The sequence below is a fragment of the Zerene cesonia genome, chromosome 17, assembly GCF_012273895.1.
Source record: "Zerene cesonia ecotype Mississippi chromosome 17, Zerene_cesonia_1.1, whole genome shotgun sequence".
Taxonomy (NCBI): domain Eukaryota; kingdom Metazoa; phylum Arthropoda; class Insecta; order Lepidoptera; family Pieridae; genus Zerene; species Zerene cesonia.
In genome coordinates this window covers 8,902,003-8,922,957 of record NC_052118.1, presented here as the reverse complement: position 1 = coordinate 8,922,957, position 20,955 = coordinate 8,902,003, and the positions used below count along the sequence as shown (strand labels likewise).

Sequence of the window (20,955 nt, the reverse complement as noted above, 5' to 3'; positions counted from 1 at the left end):
AAAATTATTTTATAGTTTTTAGTTTGATGTGCTTGAAAAGCGTGTTTTTTAGTTTTTTTAAACTATATTTATTTTACTGCTATATTCATTTAACTGAGTTTAAAAAAGGATGATGTATTTAATTCGATTGGATAAAAAACTTTTTTTTTTTATTTAGAGTGGATGAACCGATTTTGATGATTTTTGTTTTATCTTGATAGCCGGTGCCTTTTGTTTGGTCCCGTTTCAATTTGGTCTGTTTTGACAATTTAAAGGCTATATATTTTCTTTTGTTAAAAAAAGTTATTTGTTTATTTGAAATTTTGAAATATACGTTATTTATGAATATACAACAAACAGGTATAAGTTACAATATAAATTGAATAGTAACCTTCTTTCAAATTGGCTGGCAGGTATATCAGCCTTAATGATAATTATGAAGTAAATTAAATTTTAAATTATATATAATGATATTCACATAATTCGAATATGAATAATTCTATTTCAAGGTCAAAATTAAAATCATTCGTTTGTATGTGATTTAAAATAATTAATAAATTTTACAGTAATGCAACTGAAAAAAAAAGTGCAAACAATTCGTATAATTTTAGGTGGTGGAAGGTCGTGTCATAACCGAAAGTACAAAGAAAGTACTAGAAGGAGTTGAGGGAAACTCGAAACTGTGGATCGGGAAGGACTATGTTAATTTTATTGTAAAGGATTTCAACAATTTGGACTCGCCATTTGTGGGTATGTTTAAAGCATCATTTAATTCATTATTGTTATTTTTGAAATAGGTCTTTTTTTCAAATTTACCGGTAAATTTAGTTTCTCCTAGAAGGGCGATCGATTAAATTAAAGTTAATATAATAGTAACATAGAGTACCGAAAATTGTTTTGACACTTATGTACCATATTTCTAAAAGAGTAATATATCCCAAAAAGCTAATAATGTGAACACGTGCATACAATTTTTGAAAAAAAAAAATCTTTTAAACCGCTTATATCTCAAGAATGGCCAAGCTATTTTTTATGTTAATTTCTCCACTTGGATTGGGATAGTATTTTTACTAAAAAGTGATGTAAACCAGGTGAAAAACTTGTCAAAAAAAAGTCAGAACAGACTATGTAGGTACCTAGATGGAGTCAGCAAGGTAGTAAATGTATTTTTTAGTTAGTATTATTTATTTATCTGTTTCTCCAGATCTAGTAGACCGTTGTACGACGCCCCGCATGCCGTGGCATGACGTGGGCTTGCTTGTGGGAGGTGCGGCAGCAAGAGACGTGGCCAGACATTTTGTGCAGCGATGGAACGCTATTAAATTGGAGAAAGCCAGGTGAATTTTATAGCCGCGGATGAATTCAAAACTATACCCGCGATCCTACCGTAAGATATGGCTTATGGAGAGCTAAAAGTGTTTCATTGTGCCTTTAAGTATATGCATTAAAATGACGGGAAAATGTATGATGTGCTTCAGGATATATGCTTATTCGATAGTGTATTGGAAATATAATTCTACAAATCTGATACGATAGAAATAGAATCACAAAAATCAACATGAGACTAAACGTTTCTTTTAACGATTGAAAGCCCTGCTGAAAACTGTGTGCCCGTAATTAAAAATTTCTTAATTCAATTAATTACAAAAATATGTGCATTCTTTGTATATGTGTAAGTGTTAGAACTCAAATGTTTTATTATCCTAGTAGTCGTATGATTTAACCTTCATAAAAATGTTAAGGGGGAGTGTTCATAAACACAGAGTAACGTTTTTGCACTTTGCATTGCTAATGCCCTCTACACTACTGCTGGGAAGGATTTCTAGGCTATTTTTATCAATATTTACATATTGAATCCAGGCAGAACAGCAGCTACCCGTATCTCCTGCCGAAAACTTACACGGACATAAAACCACTCCAAGATCTGTATGAACTTCTCAACGTCGATATCACCAATGTCTCTTGCCAAGTAAGTTTTCTGCGCCATTTAAACCTCAATCAGAAAGTACAGGAATATGCTTAGAGCATATATTAAAAAACACCTTATTTTTGCTAACTTATCATAATTTGTAGAGCTGAACTTTACAATAAATTATAAAGATTTTGTTTGTACGGTTGGTAGCAAATTATAACCTACTAGCTGCGCGCCGCGGTTTCACCCGCGTAAGTCCGCACCCCGTAGTAATATCGGGATAAAAAGTGGCCTATATGTTATTCCAGTTGTCCAGCTGTCTACGTACCAAATTTCATTGTAATCCGTTCAGTAGTTTTTGCGTGAAAGAGCAACAAACACACACACATCCTTACAAACTTTCGCATTTATAATATTAGTAGGATTGACTAGGACTGTTAGTGTTACACATAGACTACTTTATTGTTTGTCTGTCAGCGCAGCACTCATACCAAAAATAATGTCTATAGTCTGTGATTTATGGTCCTTCAGCTTTCCGGACTCGGGTATGATCTACTCATCATACCATGTTTATCTCGCTTCAACACTGATTTCTTTTAACTTTTAAGTATTTTGTTTATACGCCGTGTCATATCAGTTTTATATTTAACTTTCTTTATAATGCTTTATTGCACTAAACAAAAAAATTTAAATCTATACAGACTAATTGAACACAAATTAATTTCGAACAAAAGGTGTCCTTATAGCTATACAGAATTCTTTATCCGTATATATCCATGTTCTTCATTTTATCTATAGTCTAATATTTATGGTATATCCAGGTCCTCCGCAGCGTATCGAGCTGGTCCTGCGGGTTTCTAGACCCAGATACAGTGGAGCAGAGCATACACGAAGCTTACGTGGACACAATCACGAGGGCCCAGCATTATATATACATTGAGAACCAGTTCTTCATCACGCTGTCGAGGACCAACCCTCATGTTAGGAATCAGGTGTGTGTTGCACCCAATATCATCAGATATTTAATTTAGTTTAAGGTCGAAAACAACTGTTCTTGTTTTAATGTGTTTTATTCATGTTTGAGCATAGATTACTATTATAGCGTTTAGTTATTATGTAACAGATAAGTAAGTTCGCTTAAAAATGACATTTTTTAAACGAACTTACTTATCTGACTTACTTAGCTGACGTTTTAATAATATACCCATTTCATTTTCCTCACCCCTCCCAGTCAATTCCTTCTTTCTCGTGGTCAATCCTTTCCTTATCCTGTACCCATTAAATGGGGCAGCGCATACGCAAATGCACTCATCCTGCGAATATTCATGAGAGGTGGTGATTACTTACCATCAGGCGAACCACCAGCTTAGTTGCTAAATATGACATGAAAAAAAAACCTTTATAAAATAGTGAAAGTGAACCTTCAAAACTCGGTTACTCGACTGTTTTTTAATGCGATAGCGCATATTGCCTACGACGTGACAGAGCGAAGGGTTGTTTACAATTAAATTTTTGCCATCTTATAAATAATTGAAATCAACAAACGCTTTTTCACGCAGACTATAAGACAAAATCATAGATGGCACTTTGGAAATGTAATTTTGGAAATTAACTTTAATTAAATTACGGCAGTATACACGTGCCCCACCTTTTTTTTGTTTGTTTTAAAGCACTCTTTCTTTCAGATAGGTGAAGCGCTGTTCAACCGGATAATGCGCGCGTTCCGCGCCAAGGAGACGTTCCGCGTGTACGTGGTGATGCCGCTGCTGCCCGGCTTCGAGGGCGAGGTGGGCGGCGCCAGCGGCACCTCGCTGCACGCCGTCACGCACTGGAACTACCAGAGCATCTGCAGGTCAGCCAGCGTCTCCAGTGTCTCGCGGGTGACTTGCGAACTACGCACGCGAGCAGTCAGGACAGTGACAGTACTGTACTGACTGCTCGATGGAATACGGAGTTTAGTGGATAGTCCGCTGTTGCTGTGACAGTTTGATATAACCGACGATTCGGTATGCGTGAATATTTTTTACAATTTTGTAAAAAGGTTTTTTTACGTCATAGCGGGCAATTGAGCTGTTGGTTCGCCCCATGGAAAGCGATCCCCATCGCCCATGGGCCACCAACCACCATTATATGGGTTAATGCATAAGGATGGGATTGAACACTAGAAAGAAGGAATGAACTGGGAAGGGTGAGGAAAAGGAATCAGTCTTTCGGCTCCCCTGCTCACAGTACGAAACATAGTAGCGTGTTACTATTTGACTCCCATTTTCTGTGGGAGTGTGGCACTTGTGTGGTATGGTGTATATTATTTATATCGGATTCACACACGTACATAACATTTCAGACATTCTACAAGTTGCCAGCACAGTCCAGCCATAAAATCAGGGTTTTTCTCAATATTTCAGGAGTCGCGAAGCTATCCTGACGCGGCTGTACGAAGCGGGTCTGCCAGACCCGAGCGAGTACATAACGTTCCACGGGCTCCGCACCCACACCATCCTGGACGGAGAGCCTCTCACGGAGCTCGTGTACGTGCACTCCAAACTGCTGGTCGCCGACGACCGGTACGTCATCTGCGGCAGCGCCAACATCAACGATCGGTCCATGGTGGGAAAACGGGACTCGGAGATTGCCGTTATACTGCAGGTGGGTGAATTGCGTTGGGTTGCGGTGGTGGTTTTTTAATGTTTATAACGGTGTGCGGAGCCCCTAATAGTTGACGGAATATTTTGGTTTTAATGTCCAGTACTACCCATAATTACACAAAGTGCAAACGCTCTGTCTTAGACAATTGCCCATTAAAATTAAGGTTGGCACCTTGCTGCGTGTTTCCGACGCAATATGTACTGACGTAATGATCTTGTTTAATAATCGTCGATCGATTTTGAATTGCTTCATAATTTACATTTTTGCTATAATCTCGGAATGTCGATTTCAATCTCGTTGTATATGTGTCCTATTTCATCAGGTTTCTTTTATATTTTATGACTAGCTGCACACACACATCCTTAGAAACTTTCGCATTTATAATATTAGTAGGCTAGTAGAATTTAAAAAAAAAAACAATTTCCTCCTCTGGCCACGTAAATTATGTGAAGATTTGAAATAACTCTGTAATATACTCAATACAAACTGTCCCATCTAGGAAAAATAACAGAAATATATCTTATTATACTTTCTCTTTTCCTTAAATTCTAATACAAATAAAAAAATTTCCAGGACGAGATATTCGAGGATGGAATAATGAATGGGAAACCATTCCCAGTTGGCAAAGTGGCTGGTGGGCTCAGAAAGAGATTGTTCAGAGAACATTTGGGCCTCATGGAAGAGGATCTTACTAGAGTGGGGATCAATCTAGACGACCCGTGCGCGGAACAGTTCTACATCAACGTGTGGAAGGCCACGTCGAAACGTAATACTGACATATATGAAGAGGTGAGTTGTGCTGTTATATATGTATGTATATATATATATTGTTCAGGAAACATCTGGACCATATCCACAATAATATTATAACGAGGAAATATTTGTACTTTTGTATGTTTGTAACGTTTTAACGCAAAAACTTTCTGGTGAAAGATTTCGAAAATTCCGATATTGGAAAGCTAAGCTGTAATATTGTGGAAAACCTTACAACAAATAGCCTATACATTGTCTATTTTTACTAAAATAGTTAAAAGCGTTCCCCTTTTTTTATTTTTACCTATATTACCGACCTTTGGCTCAGTATTTCTTTTTTGAGATTTCTTAAAAATACTTTGGTGAGTTCGATTTATCGCACCTGAAACCTCCCACATATTTATTCCATGAAAAACGTTGGAGCCGTTACCGTGTTTTTTAACATATTTATTTACGAATTGCTGAGGTTGAAGATAAATTATTTATACACAATTTCAGGTTTTCCACACGATACCAACAGACTCGGTGCACACATTCGCAGAACTAAAGAAATACCAAGAGGAGAACTCGGAAACGTTATGGCGTAAGGACCCGGCGCTCGCGAATCGGAAAATAGACCTTATACAAGGCCTTGTAGTCGATTTACCGTTGAATTTCCTTTGCAATGAAACGCTTACGCCGAGAAATACTTCTATGGAGGGTATATTGCCGACTTCTTTGTGGACTTAGGTTATTGGATAGTAAAATTGGGTCATCAAATATCAATCGACAATGAAAGTTTTCAATATGGAAGCAATCAAAACGCTTCCTTTTAATTTGCTAGTGGCTATAAAGAGCCAATCAAAACATATTGAATAAACCACATTTTTCGCTTTAATTTAATTACATGGTACAAGTGACATATGTTTTACCAAAAATGAGAAAAAGTGATATGTTATGAAGGAAGATGTGTCAAACAAGATGAAATTTTTATGCTATATCTTATTTTTAATAGAGAAATAAGTAAAATATATACTTGCCTGTAGAATTACCTAATGTGTCTGTATTAAAAGCGTTAAGGGTCTCATTTAAAAGACGCCGCTTCAAGCTCTTTTATTAACTATTATCTTATTGATTATTTAACACTATTCTTGTCCTATAAATTATTTCCGAAGAAACCATATAATATTTAAAGTTAATTTAGATAGAAAAACGAGAATGAAAGTTTTTACAGATCGCTTAGAAAGTCTATGAAAATTGATTCCCAGAACAGATAATGTGATAATGCCTTTAGTATTATAGTGAATTGTATACTTTATCTGTACCTAATTAATATTATATTTAATTTGTATATTGTTAACAATCTTAAATACTATTTACCGAAACCAGTTTACTTACTACTTTATATACAGTCTTACTAGTTACATTTAATAATTTATTCCATTATAATGTATCTATGTAAGAAAAATTTGTAAGTTATATTCTAATGTGTTATTAGAATATAACTAACAATTTTTTCTTATACCAGTACCAATTCAATTAATTTTTATATATCTCAATGCATACCATTTTTAACCGACTTCCAAAAACGAAAAAAAGAAGGTTACATTTTAAATTACCCTTTTTGTTTTTGTAATTTATTTTGAACGTAATATAATATAAAGACGTATACTTTAACTTATATACTTTATGTGATCAAGAAGAGATTATAGTTGTTGTCCCAGTTTTTTTCTCTGCATATTTCTTTTTTTGCTACACGTATGATATTGTTTGTTTTTTATTTGTTTTAAGATTCCATTACATGACAACCATATACACAACAAAATGTTATGAACCAGTATTCAACGTAAACTCATATTTTTTCCTGTACCTTATTCTATAGAGTGAAAAGTTCCATATTTTATCCAAATGCACCACCGTGCTCATACATTCCTGACTTTATTGATTTAAATCTATTTATTAGTAGCGTACTTAGTAACCTTGACAATCCTCGTAATTGCTTTTTTGTTTATATTTTTAATTTTTATATCATGTTTGTATACTCTATAAACTCCATTTGAATCTTGCTACTAATGCATTACTTTTATGTTTTGAATTAATTTTCCGTGAACTTTTATTTGCCTCAAATTGATTTAATTTTTACGTATTTTTGAATAAGAAGTCCATTTTCGTTGTGTTTCAAGGTACACGATTGAATAATTACTATGAAATTAAAATAAACACATTATTTATAATCAATTTAATAAAGTTATAAATAATTTCAACAGCTACAGTATAAAAACCTACCTCTTACGTATGTATTTAACTGTATAGACTTTTTTTACATGCATAAATTCGTTTTAATACTATTTTTGTTATATTACTCAATGAAATGATTGATTTGGTGCTTTTATTTATATAAAGACTGATTTCACATAAAATCATGATTGTCTTCAATTCCAACCATATATATATATATATTTTTTTTTTAATTTAAAGCTACTGCTACTATTAAATTTAAGGAAATATTTTATCATAAGCAAAGCTATTCCTATATATACCTCGTTTTTGTTTGAATTTTATGATTTTTTTAGATGTATCATGTAAACTTTTATAATAAGAATTTTAAGAATATGTAATGTTATTAGTTTTAAGGGATGATTTTGTTGTAAGTAACGTAAAGATCTATTTTGACATAATATATTTATTTAATGAATGTTGTGGTGCAATAAATCATTTATTTTTTACTACATTGTTGTATTTATTTGTGCCTTCACTGTTCTACTAATGTAGATTTATAATTTATAGTATCTGTGGTTTTATTTAGAGTTGCAATATGAAGAATTAAGATTGTTTATGTCATATAAATTTTGAGAAAAAAGTGTTCGATACGTTGTAACTTTGTCATAAAACGTTATTCTGTAAGACTAAGAAAAATCGCTTGAAACTTAATTCATTATTCATATTTCAAAAATTTGCCACCCACTACAGATCAATGGTATTTTTCTGTAATTTTTTGTTATGTTTCATAATCAACAGAGACATCTATACATTTTTAAGGATATTAGCTATCATGTAACATAATGGCATTTCTATTTAATAAGAATACAACAGATGGAGCTGTTATCAAACTGATAGTATGGGCTGTTTTATTTTTTCTTTTATAAATCAGAATCGATTCTTTTCTTTTGAGTTTTGTGGGAGTCGAGCACACTTCGATGCGAATTGGGCCAGCTCGCACCAGGGACTGTCGCTACTGTTCGATGAGATGGAGGTCCGTGTACGTTCCTCACCCTTCCTTTTTCTCATTCGTTAATCTTTTCCTTATCTCTTACCCCTAAAAGGCAGGCAGCAGTCTTCTGTGGGGGTGTGGTACTTCCCCGGTTCTTGCTGGCCCGATTTGAGGTGAAACTTTTTCGACTCACACATTCATGTTGAATAGTTTCAAAGCGTGAATTTTAAAAATAAGTCTATTGCGACTTATTTTCCGAAATATGTATTTAACAATTAGCATTCAGTTTATATTCAATTGTTTTTAATAATCCTGATTTAATAAAGGTAACTAAACTAACGCCATCTATGTACAAAAAAAGTGTTCTGTATAATTCTAAGAGATGTCGCTAGAGTGATTTTTTTTTAATATATATACTGCTATATCCACAGCTTTAATCGTATGGGGTACTGTTATGGGACTGTGAGTTGTGACCTTAAGTGTTGTACCTGGCTCTAACCAACCTGATTGGCTGGTAATAGGAATTAGGTATATCAGTCTGGTGATTAAGATATCACTTATATTAGATATTACCATATCTAATTATTATTTAGGTGTCTATATTAATAAGTAAGCTTTTCGTACTCATAGTTAACTAACAAACTGGGTTAAACCCAAAACATCATTTTTTTTTAAATCACTAAATTCGTTTGACAATATGAATAACTTTAACGAGATTATTCGTGTTAACAAAGAGAGAAGCATTACAATTTATTGTAGATTTGAAAAATCTTTTTACCTACCGATATATTTTTTTCATTTGTATTTTGTATTGCTTAATTTCTGCGAGTAACTTATTATATATATTACCAAATAGTAGATTGATAAATAAAAATCTAATGTGTTATGTTACACTTCAAGAGGTAATATATATTTTTTCCTTATTTTAAGTTTCATTGAATTTAACAAAAAGAGTTTTCTATATTTTGGACTATATTTAAATATTTATAAGATATTTTTGTAGTAGATACCTAAAGATATTTAAAGTAATTAGATACGTAGTTGTACCGCAGAAAAAGAAGGTATTAATTATAGGATTCATTAAATATGAGGAAATTTTTACCATCTACTACTTTTTTTATAATAGGTATTTACCTATCTACTAAACATGTACTACCTACTGAAACGTCACGTGATGTTTTCACATTATTAAAGACTATATCGAAGTTTAAGTTAAAATTAATGAAAAAAAACTCATCGGCAGCAATAAGAATGACGATCAACTTTTAACTACCAAGGCTATTCCATACTCTATCACAGTCTATATCCATGCTCTATAGTCTATGTTATGGAATATACACTATCCTTAATTATTCTTTTGCGACCCAGTAACTAATGATAGTAAAAATAAAATTACTGACTGGCAGCGAAAACCAGTCAAGAAGAACGCCATTGTATCAAAAAAAAAAATATCTATGTAGAATATATTGTACCTGTATATATATCTAATACTTACTACCTGCCTCCTAAATTTCAAATATTTATGGAGTTTCTGAAATCGTATTGCATAATTAAAATCTTGATAACGTCACACTATGATCTGGTGTTCAAAATGCCTATTTCTTAACAATATTTCTTTACACTAACGTTACTGTAGATCGTTAGCGGCTTAATAATAATTAATATCGTCAAGACTAGGTATCGTAGGATACTTTAAGCCTCGAATGAGTAATAAAGTCTATATTTTTGTAGTAGTCCATAAAAACATTAAAGAGGATTATCATCAATTTCGTTGCACTTGTTTTTGACTGAGGTTCTGAGAGCGCGCTTGCTAATGTGTTGAGCACTGACTTTGAATGTGTGTAGGGTCATTATGCTGCATTATTTGTTACGTTTAGGGCTGGGATGGGCCTGTCCCTATCGGCGGCGATTCCTACGCTCCCTTCCGTGGGTATTTGAATAGGCTCGCGCGTTGCGTAACGCGCGGCCAATGACAGCGGCCGTGCACATGCACGGGGCGGAGCCGTTACGTCACTGCGCTCTGCCTCCGCCGGCCGCGCAGCCGCCGCGTGACGTCACGTAGCCTTCGCCCCGCGCCTGCAGCGACCGCAGCGCCCATGCGGCCTGCGGCGTCCGAGCGAAACTCGCGACAAAACACTCGTGCGCTCAAAGATGGCGGATGGGTCGCCCGAGGATCGCGCCGGCCCGAAACAAATGCATGAATTAACTTTTTCCGCGTCCGACCCATCCTGTGGTGACATAAAAAAGTGCAGTGGATCGACTCTAGACCGCGACGAAGTGAAGTTATCGTTCTTTACTGAACTAGATAAAAGTGAATCGTGTGAAAAAAGTGAGACGCTCGGCGTGGCCGCCAATCATACCGCGGCGGTCGCCGCACCGAATTCCCAAAAAACTACAGGGTCCAATGTCGAGGAAGGTGACGATAGGAAGAAAAGATGTTTCGACCGATACGACAGCTCCGAGTCTTCTGACAGGTATTGTAAAATTTGTATTTTGTTTAACTTTAATTTCATATTAAGTACTGCTTAGATAGGTGTCGAAATGTTAAAAAGTCAATGCTCTAGTGACCGGAGGCTGTTGTGCTGGTTTCGATGTCATGGCCATTCCGACTCACGAGTAACTCCGTATTCGTGTTGCGTGGTTGTAGGCCTATTTCGGTTGAATGCCCGCTAGAGACCTCAAGGCTCAAGATAACTCCCAACTGCATCCGTACGTCGCGATCGTAGACGGTGAGATTTATTTTAACAATTTCTCTTTTAGATATTACATGCGTTTTAATGTGACTAAAAAAGTTTATTGGTACCCCACTTGTATTAAAATTGTAATGTACGTAAGCGTGATCAAAGTTCTTATTTCTCGGGAAAGCTTCTAAAATCTCGACTAAATAATGCAAGATTTTCGTTTAGCTAATAATTAAAATAAATACGGCATAATAATTTATTCAAGAGTAATAATTGAATTACAAGTTCCGAATATGATTATCTCACATAAGTATAAATTACCTACACTTCGAAATCCCTACTCACTTAAAAAGTCGTTGACAACATCCTTTCAAAATAATTATAATCTGTAATTTCGCAATACCTACCTCCATGTACCTTGCCACTAGTAATAGTAATTCTTTACGTATTTGGCAAAGTAAATCGTTTTCATTTTACGTAAATATGTAAATACGGTGCGATCACATAGCAACTTAAATAATTAGCACATCTGTAAGAAAAATAAAGATTACATAAAAACCTAGTTACACAAATTCGTGATAATTCAAGGCAACGCGTCTTGAACTTGACTTCTATAAATTGTTGGTCATTATCATATGACGCAAAATAGGTGATATGATAAAAAATTATCTTTTTGTTTCATTTGAAGATGTTATCTAGTGAACATACCTACTTTAATCTGGGTAATTACCTGATATGGGTATTCATTGAGATAGCGTTTTGTATTCTTCAGAACATAATAAATACACTAAAAATCCTACTTCTACTTAATATTATAAATGCGAAAGTTCGTAAGGATGTGTGTGTGTGTGTGTGTTTGTTGCTCTTTCACGCAAAAACTACTGAACCGATTGCAATTAAATTTGAATTAGACAGCTGGGAAACTGGAATAACATATAGGCAATTAAAACTTTTTATCCCGATATTCCTATGAGATACGGACTTTCGCGGGTGAAACCGCGGGGCGCTCTGGCTCCAAATCCAATTGATTTTATTTTCTCAGAGGCCTGCTTTGTGCACTCAATTTATCTAGATTATGTAGTGTTAGGTTTCGTTGGTTTATTATTATTTATTTATGTTAAAAAATGTATATTAACATACAATAAACTCGATTTACATATGTATTTAAATGAATGTCAATCAATAGACAAAATAATTAAATTTGTAATTGCTAAGTGCTTATTCTTCTCTTTAAATATGTATACATACATAAAACTCAAGGTCATATAAAAAAAAATCTATAATTTATAATAGAGAATATTATGGTTAGTTACTTAAAAATCTGTGATGATTCATATTATAGTAAGGGTATATTAAATCTTACACACTGATCTCTGTTTCAATCCTTATTTGACAATAAGTCTGATGGAGCACAGAAGCACCCATATTATACCTATAATATTTAAATTTATGTGGTACATCCTTCTCTCCCCGCTTTGCTGTGGTATGGCCCAGAGATCATGTACAAATGTGAAAGAATTTTTGAAATCAGGTAGTTCCTAAGAACACAATGTCATAAACTCACAAAGTCATAAACTTCACCTATTTTTAATTTATAATTTAATGTTTGAATTAACCAAAATCTTCCTTATATTAATAAGAACTAGCAACTTTGTTAGTATGGTCTTTGGAAAAAAAAAGCAAATTGGTTTTGCAGACCACTTCTTGCATTTCACAGCGATGTCAGTTGTATGTTAGTTTCTGAATCAACCATACCCACACTGATGAAGCTTTATAAACTCCACAAATGTAATATTAGAAGGATATTTACTTTAGAAATTGGGGCATAGTTCCATAGTAACTGATATGGCAATAGATAATGTCTCAAGTGGTCTAATGTAGGTTAAACATTTAGTTGATAACATAAGTATATTATTGTACAGTTGAATATAGGAATAGGTTTACAGGATATATTCTACCATAATATGTAGTTCCATATTTCATTTGAAGTAGTTAAAGCTATGTATTATAAGTGTTTTATTAATATTTATTTCATCATTTGGTTTCAATTTATGGTATTTTAACTGGATATTATTTCAATCATGAAAAAAAGGGGAGGGGGAGGCAGGGGCCAGAGCCTAGCTTTTCAGTTACACTTAGCTGCAAGTTATTTTCATGTAATTAAAATATTTAGCTATTGTTATCAAATGGGTGTACACATAAAAAAATGCTCTGAAGAAAGTTAATTTATTTTGTTTTTTTTTAGATTTTATACCTTAAATTATATTGCAGATGTAATTAACTAGTATGTTGTAGACTATATTTATATAAAAGATGTTCTTTAAAATTATCTAAAATGTAATTTTAGTCCAATTCCAAGTTTTAATGAATTCAATAGTTAAATTATATAAGTAATATACTCTACAAATTTTATGATTTTAGTGTTTATCTTGTTTGCATGATATTCTATTTCTATTGACTTACTAGTGGTCCATCTTGGCTTCACCTGTGGTACATTTTTTTCTCTACATAAGAGCCTTTCTTGTGCTCAAACAAAAGCATAAAAAATTAATTGATTGGCCTGTTTTGTTATCCCTTGAGGCAATTTAATTTGTTGTAACTAATGAAATAAAACTATTTTTGTATTGTTGCTTAATTAGGACATATGAATTATGAATAATATTACATTTTATCATATGTTTTTGTTTATTGAAACTTTCTAAATGTTGTACTGTACATATGGATATGAACTTGTAACTTCTTTGATCTAGATGTATATTGTTTAATGTTTAATTGCTAATGATATTTATTTTTGTTGTTTTGTGTTTGGTTTTATGAGTGTATTTAAAAAGAATATAACCATAGTAATTCACTTGATATTTAATAATTCTTTGATTTATAAATGGTTGTATTTTGTTGAGTCTTATAAGTTACATACTTACGTATTTCCATAAATTTATTGCGTTTATGTATTAAAATATGCATACGAGCATAATATTGATATTAATTATAGGCTTTTATTGCATTAGCTGTTAGCATATCTTCCACATACGACTTGCGTTTCCGTCTGTATGCGGGCAAATTATTGACGTTTCCATACATTCATAAGTCCACTTACAATCCAATCCTAATCGCCCGTTCGTGAAATTGTATCCATCCGTTAAAAAGTGGCCATTATAATGGAAAAAATAATAGCATTTTAATATCGGTTAGTGCGGAGTGCAGATAGGAATACGGGCGTAATTACATCTACAGCAACGTATGTAATTATTATGTAGATGCATTTCCCCGTGCTTGCGTGTAGTCGGTTCGATTTGTTGACGGAAAAATTACCGTGGGTCAGTAAACTTGGCGCTGGCTTGCATATTTAAGTGCAATGTCTAAACGTAATTTGTGTTCAATTAGCAACGTTAGTTGTGTATGATTGATGATATGGTTAGTGCGAAATGTAAAAATATATAGTAGGTCTGTTGTATTGAATATTTTAAATGTAACGTTTTATTAACGTAGATACGGATGAATATTGAGTCTTATTCATCAGTATGTATATTCAAGGACTGAAGTAGAATAGAAAATTACGGTTTAGAAATCAGTTGTATAAATAACAAAACATGAATGTAATGATAATTACATATAGAGCGTATCTCTTACGTTGTCTGTTAAGGATTATAAAATGTGTGGTCATGTTGATGAAGGGGTTTATTTTTATCCTATGGAGAGGTTGATAAGGTATAAGTCTTGACTAGATAACAATATAAGGTTTTGCAGTGCTAGTGCTTAATTTTTTTACATGACTGGGCAAGATTGTTATAGTAATGGTTATCCGTTTGATCGTTATAATAATTTTCTTAATGATTGTGAAAGTAGAACTAATAGAATGTAATTTATCATGAGTTGTGTGTGCATTGTAAATAGCTTAAGCAGAGCGATGTTACAAAAAAATGAATTGTTATATTATCATAGGATTGTATGACAGAAAAATATATTTTGGTAGGTACATATATTACGTATCACAATATTTTAAGGTCTATTTGAATTAACTCCTATAGTCTCATGTGCTTTACTTATAATGCATTTCGGCCTTCGATGATTAAAACTTGGCGTATATTTCATCACCAGAACAAACAACCAGGCAACCAACAAGCAAAAAGGCCACACACATCGAACGTCCGTGTAATATATGCAATTAAAGAATAATTTTAACGGCGTAATAAACAAGATGTTAAAGTTGACTCCTCGCGCTAAAACGTCTATAAGCTTTTGTATCGCCGGTGCGAAAGTTCCGATCGTAACAAAACAAGGATAGTACGGGTTCGCGCTAAGGTGGAGGGTGCACGGGAAAATAAAAAGTTAGAAGTTCTAACCGGGCGAAGAACGGGTTCTGGGACGCGCTGTGGGCTGTAGTTGCCACCGGCTTAATATCGTTGTTGTACGCCATTGTTATTGCTATAGTGTAATTTAATGTAATTGTGTTGTAATCATATTTATTATTGAATGAATAACTTAAGTTGAAGATCACGCAGATAGTTTTTTACTTTAATTTTAGAGATACGTGTAGATATAGCAAACATAACAAAAAAGCAGGCTAAAGTCAATGTATCGTATATTCTCAGTCTCCTTTTTCATTGGAAAATATTCCTTTTTTCCTAATAATTTTATTGATATTACATATTGATGATTATAAGATAAGAAAGTTTCCTTTTAAAGAATGAAAATGGATGGTATTATTTGCAATAAATCTATTCGTATTATCATTGAAAATTACTATGTCTCGATGAAAAAGTTGCTTTTTGCGTTATTATCGCAATCAAAATACATCACGTTCTGGGAATCGGCCACTCTCCATAGACATTCTGTAGAATGTGTTAAGTTCAAACACGAAGTACTTCTCACAACACGTTAGCGTAATATAATATACGCGAGTAACTTGTTACTTAGCACGGGTCATTAATTTCACCATCATTACAACCGGGTATCATATTTCTTAGTTGCTTTAATAAGTAAAGCATTTTTTCTCTAGTTTCTAGGGTGATTCAAGTATGTTATTGATTAGAGAATTTTCCTTCTTAAAAAGCTTAATTGGTTACCATATATGCAAATTATGTGTTCTATGTAGTTTATAAATAAACTTGTTTTTTGTATTCATTAGCATTAAGCAATGCATGGTTTGAGCCGATTAGAATATAATAATGAGCAAGATCACTCAAATGTGTATACATTATTTTTCTAATCAAGTAAGTAGGTATGTCATGTCATTCGGGCAAACTTATTTCTGTGACGAATGTGAGAGCCAAAAGTAATGATTATCATTGTAACAAGCGAAAGAAACAGGTACACAAATTGAGTGCATGTCGATAGCGAATTGGATTTTTAAATATGGTTTGAAAATAATATGGTATCTTTGCGGTCGAATGATGGCCGCGTGGTAACGGCTCGCTGCTGTTACACGAACTGTGACGGTCATTAACTGCTCGTTATGAGAAAACTTGAAGGTATCGTGTGAAGTACGGACAAAATTATTATATATTTATAATAATTATAACTATTGACGATACAGTTGAGCGCCAGTAAACATAGCCAAGGATCTGACTTACCACTAAGTATTTGTTCACGGGCAATCAAAAATTTTATGAGAAGTTAGCGCAAAGTATTTCCTTAGAGTGTTTCTGTTTGGATGTTGGTATGGGCATAAATTTGTTATCCAATTACTACTATGATTTATTTGTTGTTTTTGTTATCAAAGGTATACCTTGTATATGCTTAATTTATAGTAGAATTTAAGTCTTTATACTATTAACCGTAGGTAACTTATAAATAGATGCAAATTTAAATTAAATGGCTAGCACAAAAACTGCACATGCAATTAATTATTATACAAGGTTAAATAGTTAATAATGATACTTGATAAAACACAGAATCATAAAATTGTTCTTGCACACCGATTAAAAGCATTTTTGCCGTGTCAGCTGAGTGCAACGGCTACATACCACCGCGCGTGGACCGGTCTCCCCCCCCTGCCCCCGTCATTAGAAGCGTGCGCGGGCGCATTGGCCCTGCGCGGCCCGGGAAATGCATAACGTGATTTGATTTTGGAACGGTTCTTGATGCAACCGGCTGAATTGATGCTTTTAGGCTATGTTCTTCCACGAAGTGAAGGGAAATTGTTGCGTGTTGTTTGCGTTTTACCGGATTGTCGGATATGGAAATTTATTGGGTAATACGGTTAAAGCTGTCTTGTTTATAGATAATATAATGATGGACTCAGAAAGATACGTAACTGAAAGAATAATAACTTCACAAATATCTAACGGATATTTAAGTATTGTAATATAAGTGATTTGTTATTAATTTCTTCAATGTCCGAAAGTTAATATATTGGGATACGTATATAAAAATAATTTTACTGCTCGATATATATCATGTTTGCCGTGGTCCAGGCAGGTACTGAGTCACCGGAGCATTGATGGGCGTACAGCTATATTTGTGTTTTTATTTTATGTACCTCGGTTCGTGCGTATAGCACTTATGGATGGGATCTTTTGTTCTCAACTATCTTTATAGAGGATTTTGGATTATAATAGTGATTGTTAAAAAATGGAGTCGTCCAAAATTTTTATTTTGAATATATATAAATGAATAAATGGTAAGTATATATATAATCATATAACTTAGTATTATGTACTATACACTAGCTTTCCGTCCGCGGTTCGCCTGTATAAAATTACAGTGCTAGATTTACCCGGCACAGTTCCCGAGTTCCCGTGCCCTTCGGATTATTACAATAAAACTGTTATCCTTTTTCGGGTTTCAAACTGTACCAAATTTCAACCAAATCAGGTTCAGTGGTTTCGGGGTTAAGAAGAGACAAAGTTAGTGTCGCATTTATAATATTAAGGACTGGTTTATGTATTGATTGTATTTTAATTATTTAATTCTTAATTTAACCTTTGTACAATTTTATTTAATTTGATAAAAATAATTTCAGTTCTATCTCTCTTTGTATGTGTATCATATAGGTATTATTATTAAACCGATATTTACCATTAACGAAAAATCTATAGGCATATATTATTTTGAAGTCACGACCTCTAACCGTAATTTCTGATTTGAAAATCAATAGAGTTGCAACACCTCATTTCCATTCAACCATAAAACAAATATAAGAACTATAAAATGGTCGTAAAGTGTAGATTTGTGATCGATCAACGTTTCGGCCACACCTGATGAGTCGTTCGAGAGATCTGTTAAATGCATAGCTGGGTTAATATAATTATCGATATAGGTGGTTAGCTAAAAGTAGGTTGAGTCTTAGCGACTTGACAACCGCATGTTTCTGCGATGTGGGTTGAAGTGTTGCCGTCGTAAAAGATCATTTCATGCTCACAATGGCTTTGGACTTTATTTTGTACTAAATTGTGAGATTAATGTCACGGCTTTTGAAGTATAGGTGAAGTAATAGTGTGTAGATTATGGTGGTTTTATGTAGATAATGTTAAGGTACATAGAATTAGCAAAGGTTCTGGAGAAATTTTTAAATGCCTACTAAAATATCGCGTGAAGGCACGTATGTGAATGTTACTGTCTGTATATGTGTTAATACATGTCGATAACTTTTTCAACATGTTTTCCGTTTGTTAGTTCTTTATTTAAAATTTTTGAACGATAAAAACATTTCGCAATGATCGTGGAATTTCAAACGATTAAATTAAATAGGAAAAAGGAGCAGTGAAATCGCTAATGCAATTGTAAATATTCGTCCTGCAGCTGCCTGCGACAGACGCACCTGCCTTCGTATCATATCACCTCTGACATTCACGTACAAACCGCCACACATATCGTAACTATGCATCGGTAACGTCATGCCACTTTACCCCTTAACATCCCCGAAATAAGGAGTATTCTAGCTAATACAATTCAGCGATGCATTGCGCCGCTTGATATTTTATAGCACGCGCGTATTCGGTTCACATTAATTCCAATTATCGTTGTATAAGTTACAGGTTAAGGTGTTTGTATGGAATTTATGTCGCTTTTGTTTAATGCACTTGGTCGTTTGTGCTAGAGGTAAATGAACGGTGTGTTTTGTTTTTGTGACCTGAATGCAATTTTATGAGCTGACTAAGCTACGCCGCAATTATTTTTGGATTGCAACTTTTATGTTTTGTGTGCGTAGTCAGATATGAATATTAAGTGTTTTTTAATCGTGAAATATATATGTATGTATATATTTGAAAAACGTATCGAATTTAATTCATGCTGTAATTGATATAGACTTACTTTAAACGACAGATTTAATTCAAGCTATACATTTATGATCGGTGACAATACAGTATCATCATGAGTTAATCTTATTACCCTGATTAGATTCGCCAGGATCATACAAATTTCCTTACGTACTACCCTGTATGAGAGTGAGATAATTTAGTTGACAATATATATATATATATATATATAATAGAGTCAACTGTAGTCAAAACCATTAAAGCGTGTTTTCTAGTTTTTCTAAACTCTATACTTTAATGACATATGTTTTAATTCTGAAATGTAAGCCAAAGATAATATTAAATACACAATTACCCATTAATATTTGATATAGGTATCTATCTACTTAAATGGGTGGTATATATTTCCGGGACTAACTAAACGGGGCAAAGTTTTGTAATTACAAGTGAAGCAGTTGAAATATTCCGAGTATTAATGACAGACGGTATCGGAAGGCGGAGCAATTTTGAAACCCCTCCAGTTTACGAAATTATGGGGATGTTTTGTCATTTATTAACTCGCTGAAATAAATATATAGATTTATTTCACGTATTTCTTAGATCTTTTTATGTAGCGAAACAGTTTCTTCCCTTGTAATAATGGTTTCTCGATTATAATGCATGTTTTAGTTTTGTTTAAATTGTACGGCTGAATTTTTAATAAATAGTAACTAAATAAGGATTTGTGTGAAAATGAACAGTACATTTTACAATTTCGAAGGAAAGTATAGCTGTTCCATCTTTTTTTCCAAGTAAAAGTGGTCGTAAAACGTTGTAAACTGAGCTCGCGTCGGTAATTCGAGCAAACTGTCAAGTCGACTTTACAAATGACAACAAGCGTGAAGGAGCGAAATTAAACATTGTATGAAGATTTTACAAGATACATCCAACTAGCGGATAGTACGAACTAATTTGATTTCTAACACCAACGCAGTAAGATCGCTTATCAACCAACCCGTTATTCGATGACAGGATTGTGAAGAAAAACCACTTGTTTTTTCATCATAGATGAAGTTGTTACTTATTTTATGAGAAGCTTTTATCTTCGTTTTGTTGTTTTTTGTCTTACTTTGTCAGTATTATTTATTAAGCAACATAGCACGCTATAAACTTTCTCATCCATCTTATTTATTTATATAATTTGTCAATCAAAAATACTTTATTATATAAATATTATAAAGGATTTGGAAAATTTTAATCAACATTTGTCATCGATACAATATTAGTTAAGTACCTACTCTTTAATTACGTATTAATAATGTATTTTAAAAATTAAATACTTAAAGTTGTATATTTTCTTATTAATGCCACAAATATTCTAAAATAAAATTACTCCGTTTGTGTTACCATAACAATCCGTGATAAAATTTTTTGCATTAGGTACCTGACATCGTTTGGAAACGTTAAATTACATTTCTTAAACCGTACGCACACGTCACGTCCAATGTGTTCAATTTGATCGATCCACGGACAAACAATGAGCTGAAAGAATAATACATTAGCCCTCACGTGTCGGGAGGGGCCCACGCACCCGGCGCCCTCTGAAGCGCTAGA

General features: G+C 33.5%; 2 protein-coding genes across 5 annotated transcripts in view; both read left to right on the top strand.

Annotated features, from left to right (window-relative positions):
- LOC119833569 (phospholipase D2) overlaps positions 1-6,100 on the top strand; it is an 18,939-nt gene extending 12,839 nt beyond the window's left edge. For 3 of the 4 annotated variants that reach the window (XM_038357635.1, XM_038357636.1, XM_038357637.1), the window contains 8 exons: positions 591-729; positions 1,184-1,316; positions 1,840-1,948; positions 2,713-2,883; positions 3,577-3,743; positions 4,297-4,537; positions 5,111-5,326; positions 5,789-6,019. In XM_038357635.1, the coding sequence (XP_038213563.1) occupies positions 591-729; positions 1,184-1,316; positions 1,840-1,948; positions 2,713-2,883; positions 3,577-3,743; positions 4,297-4,537; positions 5,111-5,326; positions 5,789-6,019 (1,407 nt within the window). Of the gene's footprint in view, positions 1-590; positions 730-1,183; positions 1,317-1,839; positions 1,949-2,712; positions 2,884-3,576; positions 3,744-4,296; positions 4,538-5,110; positions 5,327-5,788 lie in introns of all 4 variants that reach the window. The other variant, XM_038357634.1, reaches the window with a different exon arrangement.
- A 4,480-nt stretch (positions 6,101-10,580) lies between these two features.
- Positions 10,581-20,955, top strand: part of LOC119833653 (zinc finger protein jing) — a 114,823-nt gene continuing 104,448 nt past the window's right edge. The window contains exon 1 of the mRNA XM_038357761.1: positions 10,581-10,954. Within this exon, the coding sequence (XP_038213689.1) occupies positions 10,632-10,954 (323 nt within the window). The 5' untranslated portion in view covers positions 10,581-10,631. The remainder of the gene's footprint in view (positions 10,955-20,955) is intronic.